At 44.1% G+C, this 24,697-nt stretch overlaps 1 protein-coding gene across 3 annotated transcripts in view; it reads left to right on the top strand.

The window, feature by feature from the left end:
- Positions 1 to 3,734: 3,734 nt before the first annotated feature.
- The window catches only part of GKAP1 (G kinase anchoring protein 1), a 48,923-nt gene continuing 27,960 nt past the window's right edge, over positions 3,735 to 24,697 (top strand). Inside the window, exons 1-5 of one of the 3 annotated variants that reach the window (XM_083186275.1) lie at positions 3,737 to 3,926; positions 4,137 to 4,191; positions 10,473 to 10,703; positions 13,631 to 13,771; positions 22,235 to 22,312. In XM_083186275.1, the coding sequence (XP_083042401.1) occupies positions 10,485 to 10,703; positions 13,631 to 13,771; positions 22,235 to 22,312 (438 nt within the window). In that variant the 5' untranslated portion in view covers positions 3,737 to 3,926; positions 4,137 to 4,191; positions 10,473 to 10,484. Of the gene's footprint in view, positions 3,927 to 4,136; positions 4,192 to 10,472; positions 10,704 to 13,630; positions 13,772 to 22,234; positions 22,313 to 24,697 lie in introns of all 3 variants that reach the window. The other 2 variants (XM_083186270.1, XM_083186279.1) reach the window with 2 other exon arrangements.

Below are 24,697 nucleotides of genomic sequence, written 5' to 3'. Positions count from 1 at the left end.
CCAATATCTGTGTTTTTGTTAATAATAATCAAAGTTGTTCTTTCTCTGTGATCCTCTTATTCTGCAGCATTCCTTTATTCTGAAAGGGTCATAGGCTCAGTCTCAGAGACTTCAATCTCCCACCCGCTCCCAGGGCTTAGAGGTAGGGTTAGCATAGCAGCCCCCACGGCCGTTCAGCAACTTTTCCAAAGAGCTGTTTACATTTCATTTAACCAGTTTTATTTTTCAGGTGTTTTTTTCTTGTCTTTTATCTGCACTATTCTCTTACCTATCCCTTTAGCGCTCATTACCCATCTTATTGTTAAAAAAAATTTTTTTATTGAGCTGCTTCCCCCTTGTTTTAGCGCAGTGTCAACCTTTATACATGGCCATCTGAGCCAGTGGAACTGCCTCTTTTTTAATGGAGTCCTGACACCAGCACGCGTCAGACAGGAACCACCCAGTCCCTGCCCCAATAACATCTATTGGAATTGCATGCATTGATCTGTATCTGCCGGTGGTAACCAACAGGGTGCATTACAAACACCTGATGAGTACATGTAGGGGTAAGACTGCATTATTTGTTACTTGTTGAAGCCTACTCTCTGGAAAAGGGTTTGCTCTCTCTATCTCTCTCTCCATTTACATTTTAGTCGATTGCATTCGCAATTTTGCAAGGGACATTTATTCTTTCTGTCTGGGTGGTGTGGTGATTTTTCGATCGTAGACAACTGCTGTTTCTCTAACTAGCAATCCATGCTGAATTATGCCCACCGAACAGTAATTGTACCAGATTTTAGCATCATGAGTTACATTTAAAAGATTGACTAAGATAAAGCATATATCCATAGCACAGAATTAAAAAGTACTAGTATTTTGTGAGGTATTCTGCTGAAAACACGCTGGTATTGTTAAAAACATCTGTGTGAGACTGGTTCAATTAACAGCACTTGGATGACTCTGTCCTGAACTGTTCATGCCAATTTTCTGCTCAGTGAAACTTATAGTGTGTACACACGGTTAGATTTGGCTTCCCATGTTCCCGATATAGGGAACATCGGAAGCCAAATCGCATGCTTTTTTAGGGCTTGCGAGCCCAATGCGCTGCCGATGCGCGCTCCCGTGTGAGCGCATATCGACAGCCAGATAGAGAGGGCAGGCAACACTATATAGTGCAGATCTGCACTATATAGTGTAAATTGTGCCCCTCTGGCATGCCGTGAGATGTGAGTCCCAATGCGATCTGATCGCGTCGGGACTCGCATCTCACGGCAGTATCTGCCGTGTACACACCTTTACTCTTCTGCGTGCCATGTTTATACAGTACAACACACTTAGCTGTTCAAACAACTTCTAAAATGAATCGTAATAAAAATACTAAAATGTTTGTTTTAGCAAAAGCTATGGCTATGAGCTAGGATGTCAGATCTCAGTTTGGAGTTTCTGGAATGCCAGTGACATCCAGGGGCATAGTTAGATTTTTTGGGGGCCCATAGCAATACCAATGTCCCAATACTTCTAGCGAGACACCTTTCTGCAGCAGTTAACTTTATGTCCCATAGTAGTGCCCTTGTTCATTATCTGAACCATAGTAATACCTTCATTAATGAATGCTCCATAGTTGTGCTCTAATTTTTTTTTAGGAATCAGAGAAGTTCCCTCTTTCACATTGCTTAGCTGTCAGTTCACATTATGCAACACAGAACCCTTAATTTATGTTAGATCTGCAGTCTGCTCAGGTTATATTACGTCACATTACAGTGTTCTCAATTCATATTACACCACATTAAAATACCTCCACTTCATAGTGTGCCACATTACTGTGCCCCAGTTTATATTATGTTGCACTACAGTTGCCTCATGTTTATTTATACCACATTACAATGAGCAAGTCTAGGAGCATACTGTAACTATATAAAAAGGGTGTTTCAAAAGTCGCAGTACACCCTTTTGTTTCAAAAACTATGCAAGAAATGGGAACACTGAATACTCCAGTAAGGTATGTTCGGTATTCCGTTTTCCCATTTCCTGCACAGTATATGAAACAAAAGGGTGCACTTTGACTTTTGAATCACAATGTATATAACAGGCCAAAAGACAAACATGTAATGGCCCCTATGTACCACCTAATGGAGAAAAATGGTGAATACATGTACACGGTGATCCCACCGAGTGTCGCGATGCCATGAAGGTGCACCATGCGGATCCTTCCAATCTGCTGCCGCTGAGGATCTGCACTGTCCCCACCCGCACTGAACTTCAAACACCAATGCAGACAGTGCTTCCTACTTTGCGGCTGTTTCAGCAGCAGCTACGCAGCACTGTCCATTAGGCTACATCCACATTGCGCCCTGCTCCGCCCAAAGTGCACAGTGTGGAGCGGACTGAGCTTATGGATGGCAGCTGCCAGGGGGGACATGTTCAGCTGCTGTAAGCCGTTTGAAAGAAGTATGCTAGTCAGTTATGTGTGTGTGGTCATAAGGGGGCCCTAGAGATAAGTGTATGGGGCCCCAAGTTTTCTGTTGCCGTCTCAGGCCCCCACAGTGGAAAAATGGGGCGGGGGCATGGCCTCTCAGTAGTGATGTGTTTTGTCGTCCATGCCCCCTTGCTGCTAGGCCATGCCTTAAAATTTTGGCAAAGGTCCCACCATGGCCATTTCTAAAGTTGTGAGGTATGAGAAAATATACATATATACATACCATGACCTGCATGTTCGGCACGTCCGATGACATTACTGAATGAAATCTTTTACTGCTATCATTAAGTGTGTGTACACTCAATGTAGTTTGAAAAACGGCACCGTTGATTTAGTTAACCATATCGGTGGTGGCCCTAGTTGTCTAGTATGTATAGGGCTTAAAGACAATTGATTTTGTGCGTACACACTACACTAGATCCTAGTGATACGCAACTTTTTGTGAATGACATAGCCAAAATTGAACCTGCATGTACAGATGACCATAAAACCCTCATTAATAACGAGTTGGAGCCTGGATCGTTTATTGTATACACACTGGGCAATATTTTGAACACAATCATTCAGAAGGGCCAAAATTAACGATATTGTTCAACATATTGCCAGTGTGTACGCACCTTGACAACTAGTGCATCTCTGGGGTTTTCTCACAATTTTGCAGACACCACTGTGTGCACTGATAATTACAGTAAAGGAACATTGAAAAAAAAAAATGTGTGCAATTCTGTGGGCTATGGGGAAAATTCTGTGATTTTTGATGGCTGCAAAGTGCTGGAGAACACCAGCATCGCGGTCTGTCCTGAATTTGACCCCTAAAATGCATACTAAAACAATAGAATGTAATAATGTACTTTGCCAATATCGAAAAATGAGTGAAAAAAACCTCTTAGAACCATGGACATCATGGAATCATGGAAACATCTTAGAACCTGTCCTATAACTGTCCCTGTAATGAGACCGGGCACTGATCCGTTACTATCGCCTGTGAATTACAGTGCACTCCCCCTGTAGCTGCCCTAATATATACAGTAGGTGTATCATACCACTGCACTATGCTCGCACAATCCATCCTTTGCGCACAAAGCAGCGTCTAGTACAGCACAGTCACTGCTGCATTCATATAGGCATCGCACCGGTGCGTGTGAGTGTGTACAGTACTGTGTGTGTTTATTCCGCCGGCGGTGACAGCATGCGACGGTGACACTACTGTGTCCGTCTATGCTGTGTAACATTACGCGCCGCTAAACTAGTGTAGCAGCACCCGCCTCCCGCTGCGGTGGCTGCTCACTAGGTGGGAGGATCTAGCCCGTCGCGTTCTGTCTTCATATGTCCCCGCACAGCTTCCGTACACTGAGCGAGTGTGAATAGTTGGTATAGGCAACGGTGCTCTCTGAGATCCGTATTCCTAGCTATTGGCCACCCTCATCATCCCTGTGTCAGCGCCGACGTCCCTGCAGAGTGTGTATAGTGTGTACGGTACCAGTGTACAGCTAGCGGTGTGTGTGCCGGGGCAGGGCCGGGATTGTTATTAGGGAGCCAGCACAAAGGCAGTGAGTGGGGTGTAATAGGGACGCTGCGTGCTGCTAGTTATAGCCGATGCTGTGTGTGTGCGCGCAGTCTTATACCGCAGCCTCTCCCTCTGCTTTACTGTTACACATGATCGCCATTTTTCTCTTTTTAGACTTCAAAGCAGTTCCCCTGTCGGCCGGAGGCAGCAGCTTTTACATAAACAGCAGGTAAGTGCTCTGTGGTAGCCGTGCAGCATCTGTGCACAGCAGGTAAGTGCTCTGGGGGTAGCTGTGTGCCATTTGTGACCCCGACAACTTGAACCTGGGTGGACCCTTTAGCACCGAGACTCGACCCTGGTTGCCTTGGTAGCATCCCAGCTCGTTCACTCAGTGTAAAAATGGTGCCAGTTACCAACCAGCAGCTTGTTGTCTTAATTATAAAATGACTAGTGACTTGCTTTACTAAGATCATCACTGCTAGTCTCGCTTTTGTCATCGATTAATGATTCTTGGAACGCCTAAACCTTCCTTGACAAATACTCTAGAGTAGAGCTGGCAAAACCGGTCCTCGAGATAGACCAATAGGTCACGGTTTCCAGACCACCTAGCTGGTGCAAAGTCATTGCTATGGTCACGTTTTCAAACATGACTTGCATTCACACATTTTATAGAGCCACAGGTGGGCTAGAAAACCCGAACAGTTGGTATATCTCTAGGTTTGGCCACCCCTGCTCTATTGAATTATGAAAACTGCATTAAAATCCGTTTTGTGGTTCTCGAGAGAAGTCCAAACAGATGCATACCAGGGAGTTTATACTGTCGAGATAACCTATATTTATTTATTAACAGTTTCTTATATAGCACAGCATATTCCATTGCGCTTTATAAAGGACCCAATAGCAATGTAGCAGCACTGCTCCTTAAACTTTGTACCTACCACAGTGCTTAATGCCTTTAATCATTATTAAAAGGATTATTGTTCTTGCCGTCTTTAGGTTTATGTGGCTCTGATTATGGACTTGTCTCCTTTTTATCCCTGCTACTTCTGATTAGCAGCCACAAGCCGGTGGCAGAGGGGCTCAGAGGAACATATGGGTGTCCATTTATTAAGGATCGCATATAAAATGTGATCTGGGCACAATATTACTGCCCAGGATCGCATTGTAATGTGTGATCCTATATCATCCTTTCCTATATTACTGATGACTCGTGGAAGCATGTGAAGTAGGAGAGATGGGTCTGGAACATATGTGAAGGATGAGCATTCTAGCACCCAGCATCTTTCCAAACCCATGCAGTTCCACTTCCCTGTCTGAGGTGTCTGCTGTGCTGCTTCTTGCACAGTGTGGTCTGTATTTCAGCACTGATACGCAGACCAAACCTGTACTAGAAGCACCACAACAGAGCAACTTACTTGGCAGGGAAGAGAAACTGCATGGATTTTGAAAAATGCATGGTGCTAGAATGTACAGTAATGAGCTGTGATAATTTCCTCCCCAGTGCAGAGATGTAGATTGAAGCCTTCTATGAAAGGGAGGAGGAACCTCTTCTGGTCAGTCTGATGGGTCCTGCAGCACTAATGATTGCTCCAGCAGACTGCTTTTTAATCAAGTCTGCTTGTGACTAAAAAGCAGTTCTTAGGAGAGATCATCACTCCTGTGGTCCTGATCTCACTATACCACACTAATGCTGTGTACACACGGGGGAGATATATTGCTCAGTTTCTACTTTACATCAGCGACCAGAGATGGTCACTGATGAAAAAGAAACTGCCGGGGGGAGCCCGGCAGTGGTAATCAGCTGGTCGCAGGAGCATGTTCCTGCGACCAGCGATCACCACAGGGGCAAAAACGGGAGCGCGCACCCGGCGATATATCGCCGGTGCACACTCCCATTGCGGGCAATATGGTCGCTCAGCGACCATATTTTCCGCGATTTTGCACAAAACCGCCCCTGTGTGTACGCACCTTAACTGTTTTCCTCCACAGTACCCTGTGCAGCCCTGCCCCCATAGCTATATAGTAGAAGTGGCAGGATGCAGCTGTCTGAGACTGGCAAGTTGTCAGCCACTTTGTTGTCTGACTATCCTCGTTGTCATGTCCTTGTGTGACTGACTAGGGGAAGGTGGGCCCTGGATGTGCATCAGACCCTATAGCAACCACACTCCCTGCATCCATGGTAGCTACTATCCTGGAGAGATTATGTGTACACACACTCACGGGTTTACTTGGAATCCACTTGACCTGCCTTTTATCTTTACTGGATTGTGGAAAGTGTATCCTCATTGCTGTGGGGTACTAATGCTAACCATGATACCAGTCGTGCTAACCCTCATTATCTTGTCTCCCATATTATTTCCAGTGTGTCCCATAGTTTTGGCAAAGTGTAGTAGCTGGTATAGTTCCATATCATCCCCCGTATGCTTGATAATCTGAAGGAGAGGCCACTTATGCCCTCTACACACCGTTCGTTATATAAGCAAAATGAAATGCATTAGATTTCGATTTGATCACGATGCACAGCCCCGCGGCATTGAAATACAATAGAAAAATAAGTTGTGCAGGCAAGACTATATATAGTTCAGAGAGTGATCTCGGCAGAACAGGCCCGACGGCTTTTAAAGTCGTGCCCGTTCTGCGATCTGCCTCTTCAATGCTGTTGGGCAAGAGAGCATTAAATAGGCGCCCACCACTATTTCCCCATCAGAAATGGTGGCATGGATTGAATATCCCCATAGTCCAAATCAAATGTTTGCCTTGCCCGATCGAATAGCAAGGCAATCGCACTATAAAATGTTTATAATTTGGCATTCACTTTCTCCATATCGTAGTACTTTTCAAGATAACCAGCATTCACAATACATTTATTTATTAGCAGTTTCTTTTATAGCTCACACAGATTCCACAGCGCTTTACAGAGATTATTTTGACTATTCACATCAGTCCCTGCCCCAGTGGAGTTTACAATCTATATTCCCTACCACATGTACACGCACACACAGACATTCTAGGGAGCCAATTAACCTACCAGTATATTTTTGGATTGTGGGAGGATACCCACACAAGTACGGGGAGAATATACAAACTCCGCACAGTTAGGGCCATAGTGGGTATTGAACCCATGACCTCAGTGCTGTGAGGCAGAAATGCTAACCATTACACCATCCGTCACAAGGGTTGTCGAGATGTAACCATAGGAGTGACTCAGTAAAACAAATAGTGTAGTCTGAAATTGCATCAAGCTGTTTATATGTTGCTTTCATTATATTGCAAGTGTTCTCATGGATGAACAGGGTTTTCATGGACTTTTATTTCACCATTATAATACCATTTAAACCTTTACCAGATGACTGTACTGTCCCTGTATAGAAATATAGGCAGTGGTAGTGATAATATTGTGTCCCGTGGCATTTCAAAATAATTTTTCTAATTTGAAGAGATTCCATATATGCTATGAAAATACATGGCATCCCTCTGCCACCTTCAGCTCTGCATTAATTGCACCAGGCATGATGGATCTATGGATACGCTTTATTTGCCATATTTTTATCCTCCCTTGAGAAACAAGAAGTGGTGTTGATTGACTCAGGAATGTAGATGCCTTTCAATTCTATAGTCTGAATGATCTACTGATTTTGTTTGTTCTCTCAAATGATGCAAAGCTTCCCAGAATGGGACAGCAGGCTAATACCCCTTTCAGATATACTACCCGGGATTTCACTCCTGGCTTGGATTTGGGAGTGAAATCCCGGGTAGACCCTTTCAGACATACGCTAGTCCCGGTTTGATGCACGTTCATGTGAAAAAACCTGGGATTTTTGCATATGTCTGAAAGGGGTATGATTGTTATGTAGATGGTGGTGCATGAGCACGATGGTCGGTGGAATAATCAGGACCAATCTGTCACTGCTCAGTTACCAGTGGCTACAATTGTTACATCGGTGATGTATTTCCGTTCCTTGTAGTGTTGGTGGCAAAGAGAATACAGCAGGCATAAATAGAACAACACAATTACTGACTCATCTGTGGTTTCAAATAGATAAGCATTGAAAAATTGTCACAATTATAAAAGCATTGAAAATAAAACAATTATCTTGTCCAAGTTTAAGTTTTCTTTGTCAGCACTGCATTATGCAGATCTGTTGCAGTTATTTCATGCTGAGATTTGCTGAAGTGTATGAAGGTGTTTTAGCATTCTCTGGGAAAGGTTACATTTAATCTAAATGTGAAGTTAAACCTATTTTGGAAACTGATTATGTCCATTAGATATTTCAAAATAACTGTAAAAATAGGTCAAGCATGCTACTGTATCATAGTAAAAAAAAGAGTAGGTGGGCGGTGCTTCACGGTCTGTCTAGGATAGAACTTTTATGATTGGCTCTCCAGACACTTGTGAGCTAAAATATTTTCAAACTGGATTATACGTAGACACTTTACCAGCAATGTCGTTGCTATTATAACACAAATAGAAATGATTTTCAGTGCTTAGCCAGATACCCCTTTGTACCGGGAAGGGGAAGTATAGGACAGGCAGACTGCGTGGGTCCTTTGACCTGTGAGTAAAATTAGAAACATGTTTGGGAAAACCAGTATAGCTATAGGATGTCCTGTTCCTCGTGCTAGATATTCCTGCCCCTGTTAAGGTGCGTAATACACCATACAAGGGTGATGAGATGTAACCATACATCATGCAATTGTAAGCAGTACTGTACAAGGGCATGCTCTAGCAACACAGCCGATGACCAATCTATTGTAGCATTGTGCTTTTTATGTATGAAGAACACCCTTGATGGACAAATAATTTGAAGGCTAATTTGTGCATACATCTTAAGATTGCAGATCTTTCTAGTGTGTGGGCACCTTTAGCCCAAATCTAAATATCTCTGCACATGTTACATCTGCCCCACCAACATGGTTTTGCCCAGTTGTGAGCGTTTTTACTTTGCTGACAAAACTGAACCAGGCCCTGAGGGGTAGGGGATACGGTCATTGGGTCACCAGCATGATGGTCGACATGACTTAAGGTGGACAGGGTCATTAGGTCGACATGGGTTTTTTACTATATTTTTTTTTTTTTGTTGTTTTTTGCCAAAATGTGCCAACACCATCCACTAGGGCATGGTGGGTGGGAGAATAAAATTGTGTAGCGAGCCATGCTAGGGGACGCAGTGGTATGTTTGGTACTCTTTACCTAGAACGGCGCCCATCGCGACCATCGAATGCACTAAAAAACGGGTGCGATGCGATGGCCGCGATTTCCCATAGGGACCAATGTTAAAAGTGAGATTGGACGCGATTTTAGTGTTCAATGCCTCAATGCCCACGAATTTTCCATAGGAAACAATGTTAAATGGGCCACAGAGCCCTAATAGTCCCCCTGAAGTCTGAAATGGCCCCCAAATTTTTAACGGCACCCCACGATCAACGTCAACCCGAAGCGTGGCGGGCTCGGTGGCTCGCTGCGCTCGCCACACTATTCTATTCTCAACTCCACGCCGACGTGGATAGTGGGGGTATGAAAAGGTCGGAGGACGCGTACCGCCGCCCCTCGCGGGCTCGCTGCGCTCGCCACGCTTCGGGTTCACGTTGATCGTGGGGTGGCGTTAAAAATTGTGGGGGCCATTTAAGACTTCAGGGGGACTATTAGGGCTCTGTGGCCCATTTAACATTGTTTCCTATGTAAAAATCGCGGGCATTGAGGCATTTAACACTAAAATCGCGTCCAATCTGACTTTTAACATTGATCCCTATGGGAAAATCGCGGGCATCGCGTCGCACCCGTTTTTTATGTACCCGCGATGCCCGCGATTTTTTACCCCCGACGCCCGCGATGCTAATTGCGGGCGCCGTTCTAGGTAAAGAGTACCGTATGTTTCGGTGTCCATGTCAACAGGCGGTATTTCATGCCCTACCATCCACTAGGGCGTGGTGGGAGAATAAAATAGTGTGCCGAGCATAGTGAGCCATGCGAGGGGACGCGGTGCTATGTTTCGTGTCCATGTCAACACGACGTGCCGACAGGTGGTATTTCATGCCCTATAAGAATAAAATAATGTGCCAAGCGTAGCGAGGCACCATGCCCGCAGCGGTGCTACGTTTTAGTGTTTATATTGACTCCATACCCAAGGGGTAGATGAATGAAGGAGTGATAAGGGAGGAGAAGTAAAAAAGTGCCTGGTACTTTATCACCAGCCAATCAGCTCCTGGCTGTTAAGTTCCAGGCTGAGTTTAAAAAAGGGACAGTTAACAGCCAGGAGCTGATTGACTGGTGATAAAGTACCAGGCAGTTTTTCACTTCTCCTCCCCTATCACTGCTTTGTACATCTACCCCTCGGTTTTTATTAATCTGTTTAGGTTGTCTTTTTCTCTCTTATATAGATAATAATTCACTCTTTATCTAATATGAATTTAACTTCTATCAAGAAATAAATTGTTGACTATTTATGTATAATATATTCATACCAGTAAATTGATAAGTGTGTTGATGACATTAATTTTGTGCATTTTCAGACTACAAGAATCATGGCTTCAGCCGTGGTGAGTATGGTTCCCACCACTGCCTCTCGCTTCGCTCTTCTGAAAGTAGACAGCAGCAGTGACTCTGATTCTGAGAAAACAAGAGGAACGCGTGGAGCAGGAAAATTACGCGGATCAGCTGCAAGTGTGAAAAACAATACAAATGAGAAAAAGAGGGAAAAAAGGAGGAAAAAGAAAGAGCAGCAACAAAGCGAGGCGAATGAGGTAAAAGCATACAAGTGTTAGTCTGGCTTGTTTTTGTGTGAAGTTCCTCTTTTCTGAGTCATATCTAGTGGAATATGTGGTGCAAAGCTGTCCTCTTTTAAAAAATGTAAGTAACCAACTTATTAAAAACAATGAGTGGGCTGGCTACACAGATACTTAATTAGGTATTTTGCTGTAAAGAGAACCATTTCTGTCTAAGTAAAACTTAATTTCTATATCCTCCTTTTGGAGGATACTGGAACATTCATGTATAGAGAGCTCAGACAGGCGTTTAGGCCAGACTGCACTATATCCCCTCTCTATTCCCATGTTTAGAATGAAAGTGCAGGGTTGTGCAATACGTTTTTATGTGGACAAAAAGTCTGCCTGCCTGAAGCAGGTATATCTTCTACATACTGGATGAAGGTCTCCGCTGCAGCTTCCGGGGCTTGGTGGGCTTATGTTTTACCAGTCTCTTGTGGCGGTGCCCTGCCGCATGAGTGATGCGGTAGCTACATGACAAGTATTGGCAAAATAAAGAGTCCATATGCTTGGCCAAACTGCACTTATGTTGGAAATTCTATGGGATCCACTGGCCTGACTGTTTTGTATTGTGGTCTAAAATGTACATCCAGGATTCATTGCCACTGATGATCTCCCAGACAAATTCTGAGAGACTGGCAACAAACCTGGCCACTATGCGGCACCCAGCGTGCCGAAACCTTGCTCAGGCCAATCTTTTCATGCTGCATCAAGCAGATGGATACTAGTGAGATGCCCAACTCCTATTCCCAATACGATTACAGTCATCTGCTGTCTGTCTATGGCCTGTACAGCAGCTACAGCAATTGTCCTTTGTTATGGTGGACACAAGTCGGCTGCGGAGCTCCTTGTTTTCAAGGGACATATTCCTACTAGGAAACCCTGCAAACCACTCAAAACAGTGTGAGGTGTTGCTTACTCCCCAAAAGCAGCTGACCTTCTTCAGTGAAAATTCTTGTTCTATTGCAGACCACTCTTTTAGTTGTAGAAGATCGTGGCTCTCCAGTGGCTCCATAACAAATTCTTGAAGTAATTGAACATACTGGCTTCTTCCGTGCCTATATACAGTTCTATGCCTTGACATTTCACAAGAACTTTAGTCAGAGTTTACAATTCTCATCCAGTCAGATTGTATCTACTCTACCTGTGCACTGCACATGCAGAAACTAATTGCATACCCCTTAGAAATTTGATTATTTTGTGGGTTGTGCAAATTTATACTTCTAAATTAAATATTACTGATTTAGTTCTCTTCATTACATCTGTTATGATAAAATGTATTATATTTGTATGGATTTTTTTGTTTTTTATCTCCGGCTGAGCCCTAGCTTAACTCCAGTAGTTCCCAAACTTTTTGAATCGCTGCACCCTAAAGTATCGCTATTTTCATGGCTCCCCTAGACCAATTCAGGGAAAAGATATTAAATAGTAAATTGTATTTACACGTCATCCATGTGGTCAGGGACATGATTTGCTTCGGTTTGTCAATGTTTTAGGATTGGAAGTCACAGATAGGTGTTTTGCCTATTTGAATATAGCATAATTGATTGAAATTTGTCCAGGACATCAACCCATTTATATAATACACACAGATATTAAATAAGTGCTAGCCGCAATAATTCTAAATGATGATAAAATAAAAAGCTGAACAAAATAAAATACTACAATTTTTTACTACAATTGTCGAGTCACAATGGTCCTTGTAATATGGGAATACACTAGTATGGACATTTGTAAACCATATACATAAAGCTAAAAGTTAGATCAAGGTTATGTTCTTGTTGATCTGCGTTCTGATCCCTCCAGATACATAACTTCCCTAAATCAGCTCTTACTCCTAAATCCCTAAATAGTATAGCGCAGTCAAGTAAACCAATATATTACTTAAAAGTTTAGTTCTTCAAACCTACAATGCCTAGAGAAAATCATTCCATCCTGTCTTCATATCTTACCATTTGTAGCATTACACCCTGAATTCATAAAATAACTGAAGTAAAACCTTTTTCCAGCTTTATTTACACATTTCACTTTGCAACCTTCAACCAATGGAAAAGAAGGGACTGTTTTGCCAATTAATACTGTAGTAATAATAAAAAAAAAAGTGTTTTGAAAAAATTGATCAGTGCCCAGGTTTCAATATTTGTAAAACCATCTTTGGCTGCAGTTACAGCGATCAGTCTGTCGATCTTGGCTGAAGAGAAATGCCACCATAGTGGTTTGATGCTTGCTTTTTCACAAATGTATCTATTGGAGTGAGCAGTTTTGTTATGACTTAATCAAAACCATTACAGCTGATCTCAGTATGTGTCCTTTTGGCCAAAAGAGATGTACACCTGGTGTTAGTTATTTTGCAGACAATTTTGACTATATAGTCAAAATAGTTTAAGTTGACCAAAATCGTACTGTTTCCCATGTGGGCGATAGCGATCGGCCAGTAAAATTGAATGTGAAGGCAAGGCAGTTTTGACTAAGCCGCAAACGTTGTGTATTTGGCCTATGGCCGTCAGAATCACATGTGCACATAGCCAGAATCAGCTTAGTCGAAACTAGCCATTAGCCAGTATCTTACAGGTACAAGTCAGAAGGTCAGTAGTTGTACATAATCAAGTTTATAATGGTTTGGGGGACTGAGGTTTGAGAATCCATGCTCTGAAGGGTATAATACTTATACAAACCAGGTAATAAAATTTATAATGTAAAGATTTTGTGTAAATAGTATTTTCATCTGTTTTAAAATGTTTAAATAAAACTAGAATTGGTCTAATTTTAGTGTTCTGCCAGAAAAGGATTTTAACAGATTATGATACATTTATCTGAGCAACTTATACATAGTGCAGTGCATTGGCCTTATAATGGTATTCCTCCTATTTTTTTTAAACCCATTCTCTATGATGTTTACATGGCAGCTCAGAAATCTTGCTTTTAAGAAAATACCCCAGAAATCCTCACATGGCAGTGGCGGGCCTCAGCAGGAGTCTGTTCCACACGGCATGCCTAAAGATGCTCATGGAGAAGACTGGCAACAGTGGCGTCAGAGAGATGAGCAGGTACTCAACATTTCCATACATTTTTTTGTGTGTAGTCTTCATCCTTTTCTCATGGTTAGAGGAAAACACAGACAAGCATATGATTTGCACTGTATAATAGAGCTGTGTGCTGACTACTGTGTTTTGGTTCTAATTCATCAATGGGTTTCAGTTTTGCCAAAACCACCACAGCATGTTTTTTGCATCTCTGTGTTATTTTAATTTGTTAAAACCCACTAAAATCATGTAATTTGGGCCTGGTTTTTTTTTTTTTTTTGTTCCTACAGTATTATCAGTATTAATTTCCCATCAATTTTGACCAACTCACAGTTAACATTATTGTTCAGATATTGTCCAAAGGTTGGCTATATTGACAACAGAGCAATGACACAATGGTTAAAAAAAAATATAGCACATCTATGAAATATTGGCACACAACCGTGAAAGACATGATAGCAGTCTAATAAACTGTATGGCTCCATAGCAGGGGTGGGGAACCTCAGGCCCGGGGGCCGTATGCGGCCCCCGTAGCCAGTCTAAGTGGCCCTCCCACCCGCCTGGCAGCTTTGCCGGGAGTCAAGTACAGGGGAATTCTTGCGAGATTCCTCTTAATCAACTGCAGCCAGACACTGTTAGTCCTAGTCAGCGGCAGCCGCCGGAGCGCGGGACGGCTGCAGCAGGACAATTTGTAAGAGAGATTTTTAAATATGGCCCCCAAAGGATTTTTTTCCCATACAAACGGCCCTTGGCACAAAAAAGGTTCCCCACCCTTGCTACATAGAATTATTTCATTAAGAACTAGATCAGAGGCCCAAAGGGAAGTACAGTTAAATGGAGGTGGAGTATGTAGTGGGAAAACGGGTAAAGGATTGACTTTATTCTAAATGACAATCGGCTCATTTGGCATTTGCAGCTCTGCAACAATTTTCTTGGGTTCTCTTTAAACCCTTGTCAGGAATCTTGTCTTTTGCAACAGTGATACCTGTACTAGACTTAATAGCGAGAAGGTGTTACATCATTAAACTTTATTTATTTATTTACAGTTTCTTATATAGCGCAGCAGATTCCGTTGCGCTTTACAATAGTAGACAGTGATAAGACAAACTGGGTAACAACAGACAGACTTGGAGGTAGGAGGGCTTTGAGGTTACTGAAGAAAATGCCTGACTGTTTGATACTGGCTTCTGCAATAGACCTTTATGAAATAGCAGAAGCACCAGTGGGATCACCATTTACAAACAAAAGACCTAGCCAGAGCCATTTCTTGCCACTGCGTGTTTTATATATGTCATGGCAATTTTTACCTTATTTGTTCTGTAAATGGTCCATTTTAGATTAATTCATTAACATTGTAAAATACTTAGATTTTAGGTGCCCTTTCTAAAATTGTGTGTCCTCTACACCACCTTTTAATAGATTTTAGTAGATAGTCGGTACTTATGTTAGTTGGGCGCCCACTAAGCTATTTTCTTAGTTTTCCGCGTTCCCTCACGGGGCTCGCTACGCTTCGGGCTCGAAGTAAAATCAACTCCATGCCGCCATGGATAGTGGAGTATGAGTGTACTAACTATAGTGGGCGCCCAACTAACATAAGTACCGATATTGACTGGCAGCAGCCACAGTACTAGTACTGTGTTGCTGCTCCTACTCTTCTACCAACTGATCTGTAGTGATATTAGTAAAGGTGGCACCTACAGACGGTTTTTGACCCAGGAATCTGATCCTGATAAAACAAAAAAAGGTGGGTTATGCTTAAAGCTACTGATTGGCTGAGTATGAAGGACTACCTCAAGGGAGTGTCTTTAACTTACATGCAGGGCTAACCTGGGTCCAAGGTCCAGTGTAAATGGGATCTGACCTGGGTTGGAACAGTGTCTGGAAGCCTGGATCGAATCTGGGTAATTGTGACCTAAACGTGTGGTTTTTTTTTTTTTTTTTTTTTATTATTATACATAATGATTTGTCTAACACTGATAGTCATAGTGCTGCAGCCCTAATTTACTAATGATGATGACACTCACACAGTGGCCCTAAGCTACACTCACCGTCATGCTACGTCCCTTCACTGATGACAATACTGCAGCCCCAGCCCTAGTTCAGAGTCTGATATGATAACCTGTAGCCCTTAAACAGTCATACTGCAGCCCACACCTTTACTCCCCGGGGTCCTGTGTGAAATGACACCCAAACCAAGAGTTAAAATGTTATCTAATCCAAAACACGTGAGATCTGACTCCAGGAAGATATCTTGCATCCTTTTGATATCCAAGTCTTGCAGGAAAACCTCAGCTAGGGCTCATAGTCACTTGGATTCTCCAAGATCGGGTGTGTATGGTTTTTTGAAAAGGTAAACTGCACATTTCTACTATACAGTGCTATAGAGTTTTTACAATGTTTGTTTAATATTTATGTTAATGTGATTCCTCCATACCAGCCATTAACAGAACAATTAAACATATACCAATTACCTTTGGTGCTGCTTGTCTCTCTCTACAGCAGATGAGCTTTCAAGTAGAAACACAAGGTGGCCATCCACTAGCATGAGGTATAACATGTACCTCACATGCAATACCCTGCCATCTCACCCGGCAGCTCTCGGGGGACAAGATTGCATAAGATACATTGGGTACTTATATGTTATTCGGGCACCCGGCTACGCTATGCTGAGAACGTAGCTTAGCTACGTTCTCAGCGTAGCCATTGCCGGGCGCCCGGCTAATATATATGGGATTCAGCGGGTGGAGCATTGTACTTCCGATCCACGATATCCCCTCCGGCACTCGGCTCCCCGCATCGCGGCCGCTATGACAGTTCTCCCCGGGTACGCTGTTAGCGTAGTCACCGCTGGGGGAGCAGGGAAACCATGTGATGCCCCCCCAGCGGTGACTACGCTAATAGGGGAGAACTGTCATGGCGGCCGCGATGCGGGGAGCCGAGTTCCGGAGGGGCCGGGGACATCGTGGATGATAAGTATAATACACACACACACACTACAAACAACACCCACTAACACCATCATATCCACACTATATATACACACACACAACACCCACTAACACAATCATATGGCCACTATCCATGCCATACCCCCAGTGTCCACGTGGGCGTGGAGTTAATTATAGAAAGTGTGGCGAGCGCATGCGTATCTGCGGGGCTCGCCACGCTTCGGGCTCGGTGGCTTGCTGCGCTCGCCACACTTTCTAAAATTAACTCCATGCCCACGTGGACACTGGGGGTATGACATGGATAGTGGCCATATGATCCATTATGTGTTAGCTGGGCTCCAGTTACGTAATTCGTAACTTACGTAGTTTACGTAGCCAGCATAGTGGTGTATTGGTATTCTCAATACACCACTACGCAAACTATGTAACGGGCGCCCAACTAACATATAAGTACCATACATTGTATCTCCTTCGATCCTAGCAGGTGCTACAGGCTGCGACAAATATTCATGGCAGCCTGTAGGATCTGCAAAATGAAGTGCATGGGAAAGCAGCAATTTATTGGCCATATTGCACTAGTGGATGGGGGCCTTAAAGCTTTTCTAGCTTCTATGTGGATTCATTCCTGCCAATGATAGATATGAGCAGCAACAATGGTCATAGGTAGAATTCCTCCTGTTTGTAAGTGCCAAGACTAAATAGAGCAAATGTCAGTCCTAGTATAGCAGGCCTGTCCAAACTATGGCCCTCCAGCTGTTGTGAAAGTACAAGTCCCATCATGCCACAGTTTTGCGATTAGGGATTGCTAAAACTATGGCAGGGAATGCTGAGCCATGTAGTTTCACAACTGCTGGAGGGTCGCAGTTTGGACATGCCTGCAGTATAGGAAGGGAAGTTGTTCAGTTGCTTTTTTTTTTTTTTTACTGAGCATTCATATACTTGCAGCATAAATAGTTTATCCTGTATCTCCTTACAATACATATCAAAATTCATTACCACTATGTACATCATTGTAAAAATGAAAAAGCTATGATCATAGAGCTATTTAGAATGGCATGAAGAAAAAAAAGTAATCATCCAAACTTTTAATCTTTATTCACTGATGGAAAGTTCTAGACCATGGGTCTTCAACCTGTGGCCCTCCACATTTTTTCCTATAAGAGCATGCCAAAAACCCTCAGGGCATGCTAGGATATGTAGTTCCACAACATCTGGAGGGCCACAGGTTGAAGATCTGTGTTCTAGACTCACCAGGCCCACAGTCTTTAGGGGTATTCAATCCCCGTCGGGGACAGCATTGAAGAAGCTGATCGACCGAACTGACCCGTTTTGTGGCCCATTTTGACAAAAACCGCTGTGGATTGATGATCACGGCCGGATTTCATCAATCCACATCCGTTTTTTGCCGATCTGCAGGTGGGACATTGATCTTGTCTTCCAATTTAAACTGGCAAGCAGAACAAAAAGGGCCAGGTTCCCAACTGTCGGGACCCAGGATTGAATACCCCCTTTGTGTTCTGGTTTGTATATCCAGCTAAGTGTTATAGGGCCATAATTATCTCAATCTTGGGGACCTTACAACACATTTAGAATATGCTGCCATCTGGATAATGTGGGTACCCCGTGAGCTATCCAAGGTGCTCTCTTACAAAAGAAAAAGTGAAGATATATATCAATTTGGGTGGATCCAAAACTACATTAAGGATTCCATTGGAGATCTCTTTGAATCTGGGCCTACATGATCCATCTCCACAATCCTGCTGTGTCCATAATTGTAAGGTCCTTTGCCTGGTACTTTATCTACTTGGGTGTGCGTATCGTTAAGCCATTGACATTCTTGTTGCAAAGGCTATTTTATGATTCTTTAGCTATGTGAACAGAATTGTAGGAAGTATTTTTTTATTATTTCATTGTTTTAAAATGTAATCTGGGTACTGAGTCTGTGTTCCACATTCTGTAAAACCCAACTGGTCTTGGATAGATGCAGCAAACAATAAAGAGAACTACATGCTAGTTCCACATGTTTTTAGATCTCACCAGGTACAGACACCTTATTTGTTGGAAATTGATTTGTTTTGCCACCAAAACCTAGTTTATCGTTACATCATGGTTAGCTTAGGAGCTTTATTAACTTAAGAAGTTTAGCCTGCCACAAGTTCCTTTATTTCTTAGAATGTTTGTTGGCTGTGTTGCTTTCTACAGTATGTGCTTATTACTTTCCCTTCATAAGAAATCTGCCCGTTTCCTTCATCGCTCCTCTAACCTGGGCTTTTGCACACTCATATAATTTGAGATGCAGCAGAATATTTATTATTTTGAAAAACTCATAAATTATTAAAGTGCTTATAACTAGATTGTAATTTAGCTTGTGAAAGGAAGAGCACTGCATCTAGGGAAGCCAACCCTGGGCACAGTGGGGTTTAGCATTTGACATTAAAGGGTCAGCTTGCCCCTAATTCACTGGTGTCTGGCTATGGCTGAGTTTACATCTTTCCTGAAGTCATCTGGCCTTGCTGAAGGCATCTTGTCTGAGAGAGTGTGGCCTGAGCAAGCCTGAAAGAAGAGATATTGCTGCCAGCCAGTGCCTGGGCCCTGGACTGGCCCTGCCTGTACTCCTTTCCATTCCATTCCATTTTTCTGAATCCTGCCAGTAGAAAGTGTATACTGCCTTCCAGTAATCATTGGATAGTAGACACTTCTGTTACACAGAGGACATGGAAAAAAATGAAAGCCAGGACAGCACAATAGTTGATTTGGTTTAGTTTCATGAGGTGTACCAGCACGTTCCTCCTTATTACATTTAATCTATCCAATGTACCAGATGTTGTTGTACATTGCTGCTATGTACAGTAAAAGTTGCAGATCACTTTTGTCTACCTTTATTGTGACTGGTTATTCAGGAGTTAATTACCTTAGGGCAGGGGTGGCCAACCGGTCAGAGGTAAAGAGCCGAAAAATATCGGTCAAGCCAAAGAGCCAAAAAAGGGCGTGATCGGGGGAGTGGCCAGGGGCGTGGTCTTATGACACAAGGGGAGTGGCCACATGACAAAACTTTATGCCCCCCACAGTGCCAAACATCATATGCCCCCCACAGTTAGGAAGCTGGGCCCTCCAGCACAGGTGTTGCCCACAGTGCAACACCTATGCTGGAGGGCCCAGCTTCCTAACTAAAGGGCCCACCTAGAGGGCCAGGAGGGCCCAACAAACAAATGAGCCACGGGCCAAGAGGGCCCGACTAATGCGCCCACGGGCCTAGTGCCCGACACCCGGTGTTGGGAGAGGCCGCTGGGGGGAGCTTCGTCAGCTCTTTTGCTTCCCACCCCCGCTGGCCTCTCCGGGAGCCATCTTCTTTCTTCTTGCAGAAGGCGCCAGAGATCTTCTGTCTTGATCCTGGCGTCTTCTGGCCTCTTCAGCGGCGCCGGAACTCTTCTCCCCGCCGCCGTCTTCTGCGCCGTCCTCCGGCGTCTTCTCGCGTCTTCAGGAGCGCTCCGCCGGCATGGAGACGACTTTTCACCCTCCCGCTGGCGTCTGATGTCAGACGTCGGGGGCGGGGCAGAAACGGCGCGGCGAGCGCTGATTGGCTCGCCGCGGTCATTTCCTATTGGCCGCCGATGCAGCGTTTTGAATTGGCAGCCGAATTGGCGCCAAATTCAAAACCCCGCTTCGCCGATGGGAGCCGCACATTACAGCGTGGCGAGCCGCGGGTTGGCCACCGCTGCCTTAGGGGGTCATGGCAATTCCTTAATGAACACCTGTGAATTAAACTGGATAAAGAAGCAGATAAACAAATTGTCCGAAAGCCGACAGAGTTAGTAGAAATAGTTGTTTTGACATCCTTTCAACAAAAAACGTTAGTAAAAATCTGAGATAGGTAGCAGGCCTTTCTTTCCCTTTTTTTTTTTTTTTTTTTTCTTTTGGGGGGGGGGGGGGGGGGGTGGTGTCATCTGATGTGGTATGGCCCCTTTTTAGTAATTTTTCCCATAAGTATCACATTTTAGCGCATTTCTAGAAAAGGCATCCTGAGTACTTTTCCACTTATCAGCCAACTGCATGGCTCTTCTAGATGTCCATAATCTATTAGTTATGGACATCTACATAATTATGTTCAGTAAAAAGGGGTTTAGTATGTTTTCATGATATGCATCCACATTATAGAATCTTATTTCATCAGACTAGGCCACCGTTTTCCATTGATTCATCAGACCAGGCCACTGTGGGTGCTTTCGTGTTGGATAGGGGTCAGCATGGAAAGTTGAACAATCTAGTGCTACACTGCCCCATACACTGAAGGTTCAATGCACTGTGTGTTCTGACACATTTTTATGATGGCCAACTTGAACCATTTTTAGCATATTGTGCTGCAGTGGTTTCTCTGTAGATAAGTTAGGCTTCACTCCCTATTTGCATCACAGAGCGTTGCGTGTCAATGACCCTGTCGTCTGGTCACTATTTTGTCTTTCCTTGGACTACATTTAATGGGTACAAAATACTGCATGTTGGGATTTTGGAGTTGCTTTAACCCAGTTGTGTAGGTTAAAAATAAGATAAGCATGTCTGTCTCTGTAATTAATGAGCTTCAAAGTGAATTCCTGGCTGGCATCTGTGTAATCGGTGATCTTGCTCCGTACTTAACACTTTCACACAAATGTGCAAGACAGACGTTTTTCAATTGAGGAACATATCTTTGTCACACTGGGTCATTTTCCCTTTGTTCTACCTTTTTTAACACTATCTATGCCACCATTGCTTTGTCCTCATTTGTGTCCAATTTTCCCTAAAGTGATAGACACGGATTGCTCATTTATATGTTAAGTAGAAAGTTGTGAATTGACTACCACCCTCTGCTTACCACAGCATCCTCCAACAAGCTTCAGCGAGCCTTGCCCTGTCTAGTCCATGGTGATCTAATGCTTGGTACTTATACTATGGTTGGCAGGTGTGTGATGTACTTAAGCTCACATACTGTGCCTTGTTCAAAGGTGGATGCAGCAATTTGCCACAGCAACCAGGATTTGTGTTGAGGCCCCACCAGCAGAATTGCAAAACTGCTGCTTTCTTTCAAAGTTTGACAATCAGTCATTTTGATAAACCATATGGTTTCTAATAATGTCCTTCCCAATTGAGCTGACAGAGCCTTTACAGCTACATACAAAGACACTGTCGCATGCAGAGGCATGACATGAGAACGGGTGCGACACATCTGTATTTACCTGCAACCCCCCCACACATCTTCCACAAATATTCTATACCTGTCATTCACACTACGACCAAGTCCTCACTGTGACGGCCATCGGTAATGTAAAATAATGCGTGTGCAGTGCCAAGGGGGAAAAAATCACTCAGACCCGCAGATATCGGCATTGCTCCCAACTCATAAAATTGCGAATGATGTGCTTTACATATCATTGTTTACATTTGGGTGGAGTGGATAACCTAGTTTTGCTGAAGCCTGTGTACAAGCTTTCAATAAACTACTTCTACATCTATATATCATCTGCTCTTGATTCAGAATGATGATTGTAATGTCTCTTTGTTTTAGCTTACATCTGATCTGTACGAAGCAGACCTTGAAAAGGCCTTAATGATGAGTAAACTAGAATATGAGGAACTGAAAAAGGTACATTTTTAAACCTATTTCATGAGATTAATCGCCGAAAGGTAGTATAAACACGAGTGGGGTTTTTTTTTTTTTTAATGGTTCATTTAAAATTGGCTACTGTCTCCAGATTGAGCATAATTTAACCATTAGTTACAATATAAGGCATTTATAATAAGACTTTAGAGTAAATTTACGAGGCATTGGTTTTTTGGTAAATTTACAAGGCATTGGTTCATTAGTATCTGATTGGCATTGGCGGCTGTTATTGTCTGAAATTACATTATTTACGATCTGGTTTTAAATGTCACTTCAATTCCGCCATCACATTTGAGTCCTAGAAACCTTGACATTCACGGCAGATGAGAACCATTTGGCCCATCTAGTCTTTTATTGTTACCTCAAACCTTATTCTTTGTCCTTATGCATGTTTAAATTGCACTACTGTCTTAAGGTGAGTACACACGGGTGCAATTTCATGTAAAATCGCTGGCAATATGGTCGCTGAGCGACCATATTGCCAGTGATTTGGAGCGCAGCTGCGCGCTCCCGTGTGCACTGCCTAATGGTCGCAGGAGCATGCTCCTGCGACCAGCGGCTTTTCCCAGCGATCGCTGTGCAGGGAGGTCAGCGCCGGGGAAATCAGCGTTGATCTCCCCAGCCCCGTGCCGCTGCTCCCTCCCTCCTCCCATCAAAGTGACAGCAGCAGCGTCTGCTGCTGCACTCCCCCCTCCGCCCCGTAGCAGTGTCTCCTTTTCATCGCTAATGAAAAGGAGACACTGAGCAATATGATTGCTGGGGATATATTGCTAGCAATATATCCCCAGCAATCATATTACCCCGTGTGTACACAGCATTCGCCTCTACCACCTCAGATGGGAGGCTTGTCCACTACCCTTTCTGCGAAGTAATTTTTCCTCAGATTTCCCCTGAACCTACCTCCCTCCAGTTACAGTGCGTGTCCTAATTTTTGATTGAAAAGGCAAATCTTTATTGTACATAAAGAAAGCAAAAAACAGACGGTAACATTTAGGCATATATACTGTGTCGCAGCACAGCCAAAACACAGCACACATGCAGAACTGTATAGTACATTTCATGAAATACAGTATAAGAAATCAAATACCATAAGACATACTATGCATTCTAACCTTAAACAATCATTGACTATGGATAAGACTATGGGTGGAGGGAAGGGGGATGAGGGAGGGGGAGTCACGTTGCCCGAAGCTTTATTGACCAGACAGACACATATAAGGGGAGGGCAATAAATAGACAGGACATCAATAAAACAGACATCGTGAAATGGGGGAGCGGGGCCACGTCACAGTTCTTATCACTCAGTTCAATTGGGAAAGGGCCAGAAAAAGGGGGGGTTAGTCCTCTTCTTCCTCAGGGCTATCCCGGATGGAGTAGTCTCTGAGCAGGCTGTGGATCAGCCTGCGGCAGTCCTGCACGGACATCCTCTCCCTCCTCAGGATGAGGCGATTCCTGGCAAACCACACAGCGTCCTTAAAGCAGTTTATAAGGCGCCAGGCTTCCTGGGTCGCTCCAACAGTGTGTGTGCCGGGGAACAGTCCATAAAGCACCGAATAGTACGATAGGTGGCTCCTGGGCACACAGTCCTTAAACTCAGTCTCTAGGGCATCCAGCAGCAACTGTGCATAGGTGCAGTCCCAGAAGAGGTGCATACCGTCTTTCCCCGATAATTAGACCTACCCCGATAATAAGCCCTACCCCAGATTTTGGACGCTGGTCCAAAATAAGCCCTCCCCCGAAATTAAGCCCTATCATTTTCCCCATGTTATTTTATGTGATCGATATGTGTATCCCCCGCTCAGCCCCCGCTGACTCCCGCTGACCCCCGCTGACCCCGCTGCCCTCCGCTCACCTCCTCTCACTCACGGTATCTGTGTGGTGAGCAGCAGCCAGCCGCGTGATATGTGTATCCCCCGCTGCCTCCCGTTGACCCCCGCTGACCCCGCTGCCCTCCGCTCACCCCCGCTGCCCTCCGCTCACCTCCGATCACCTCCGATCACCCACGCCTGCTCACCTGCAACACCGCAGCTCCCGTTCCCAGGGATGCATTGCGGTAGGCGTGACGTCACGCCTACCGCAATGCATCCCTGGGAACAGGAGCTGCTGTTTTGCTGGTGAGCGGGCGTGGGTGATCGGAGGTGAGCGGGGGTGAGCGGAGGGCAGCGGGGGTCAGCGGGGTCAGCGGGGGTCAACGGGAGGCAGCGGGGGATACACATATCACGCGGCTGGCTGCTGCTCACCACACTGCTCACCACACAGATACCGTTTAAGTACGGTAATAATAAAACAAACAGGTGGGGGCATGTAATTAAATTACATTAAATTATCTGGATCACTGGGATGGCATTTCTTAAAGGCACAGTGGGG

The sequence above is a fragment of the Crinia signifera genome, chromosome 1, assembly GCF_055691185.1.
Source record: "Crinia signifera chromosome 1, ASM5569118v1, whole genome shotgun sequence".
In the NCBI taxonomy this organism is placed as follows: Eukaryota; Metazoa; Chordata; class Amphibia; order Anura; family Myobatrachidae; genus Crinia; species Crinia signifera.
This window is presented reverse-complemented; position numbering and strand designations above follow the sequence as displayed.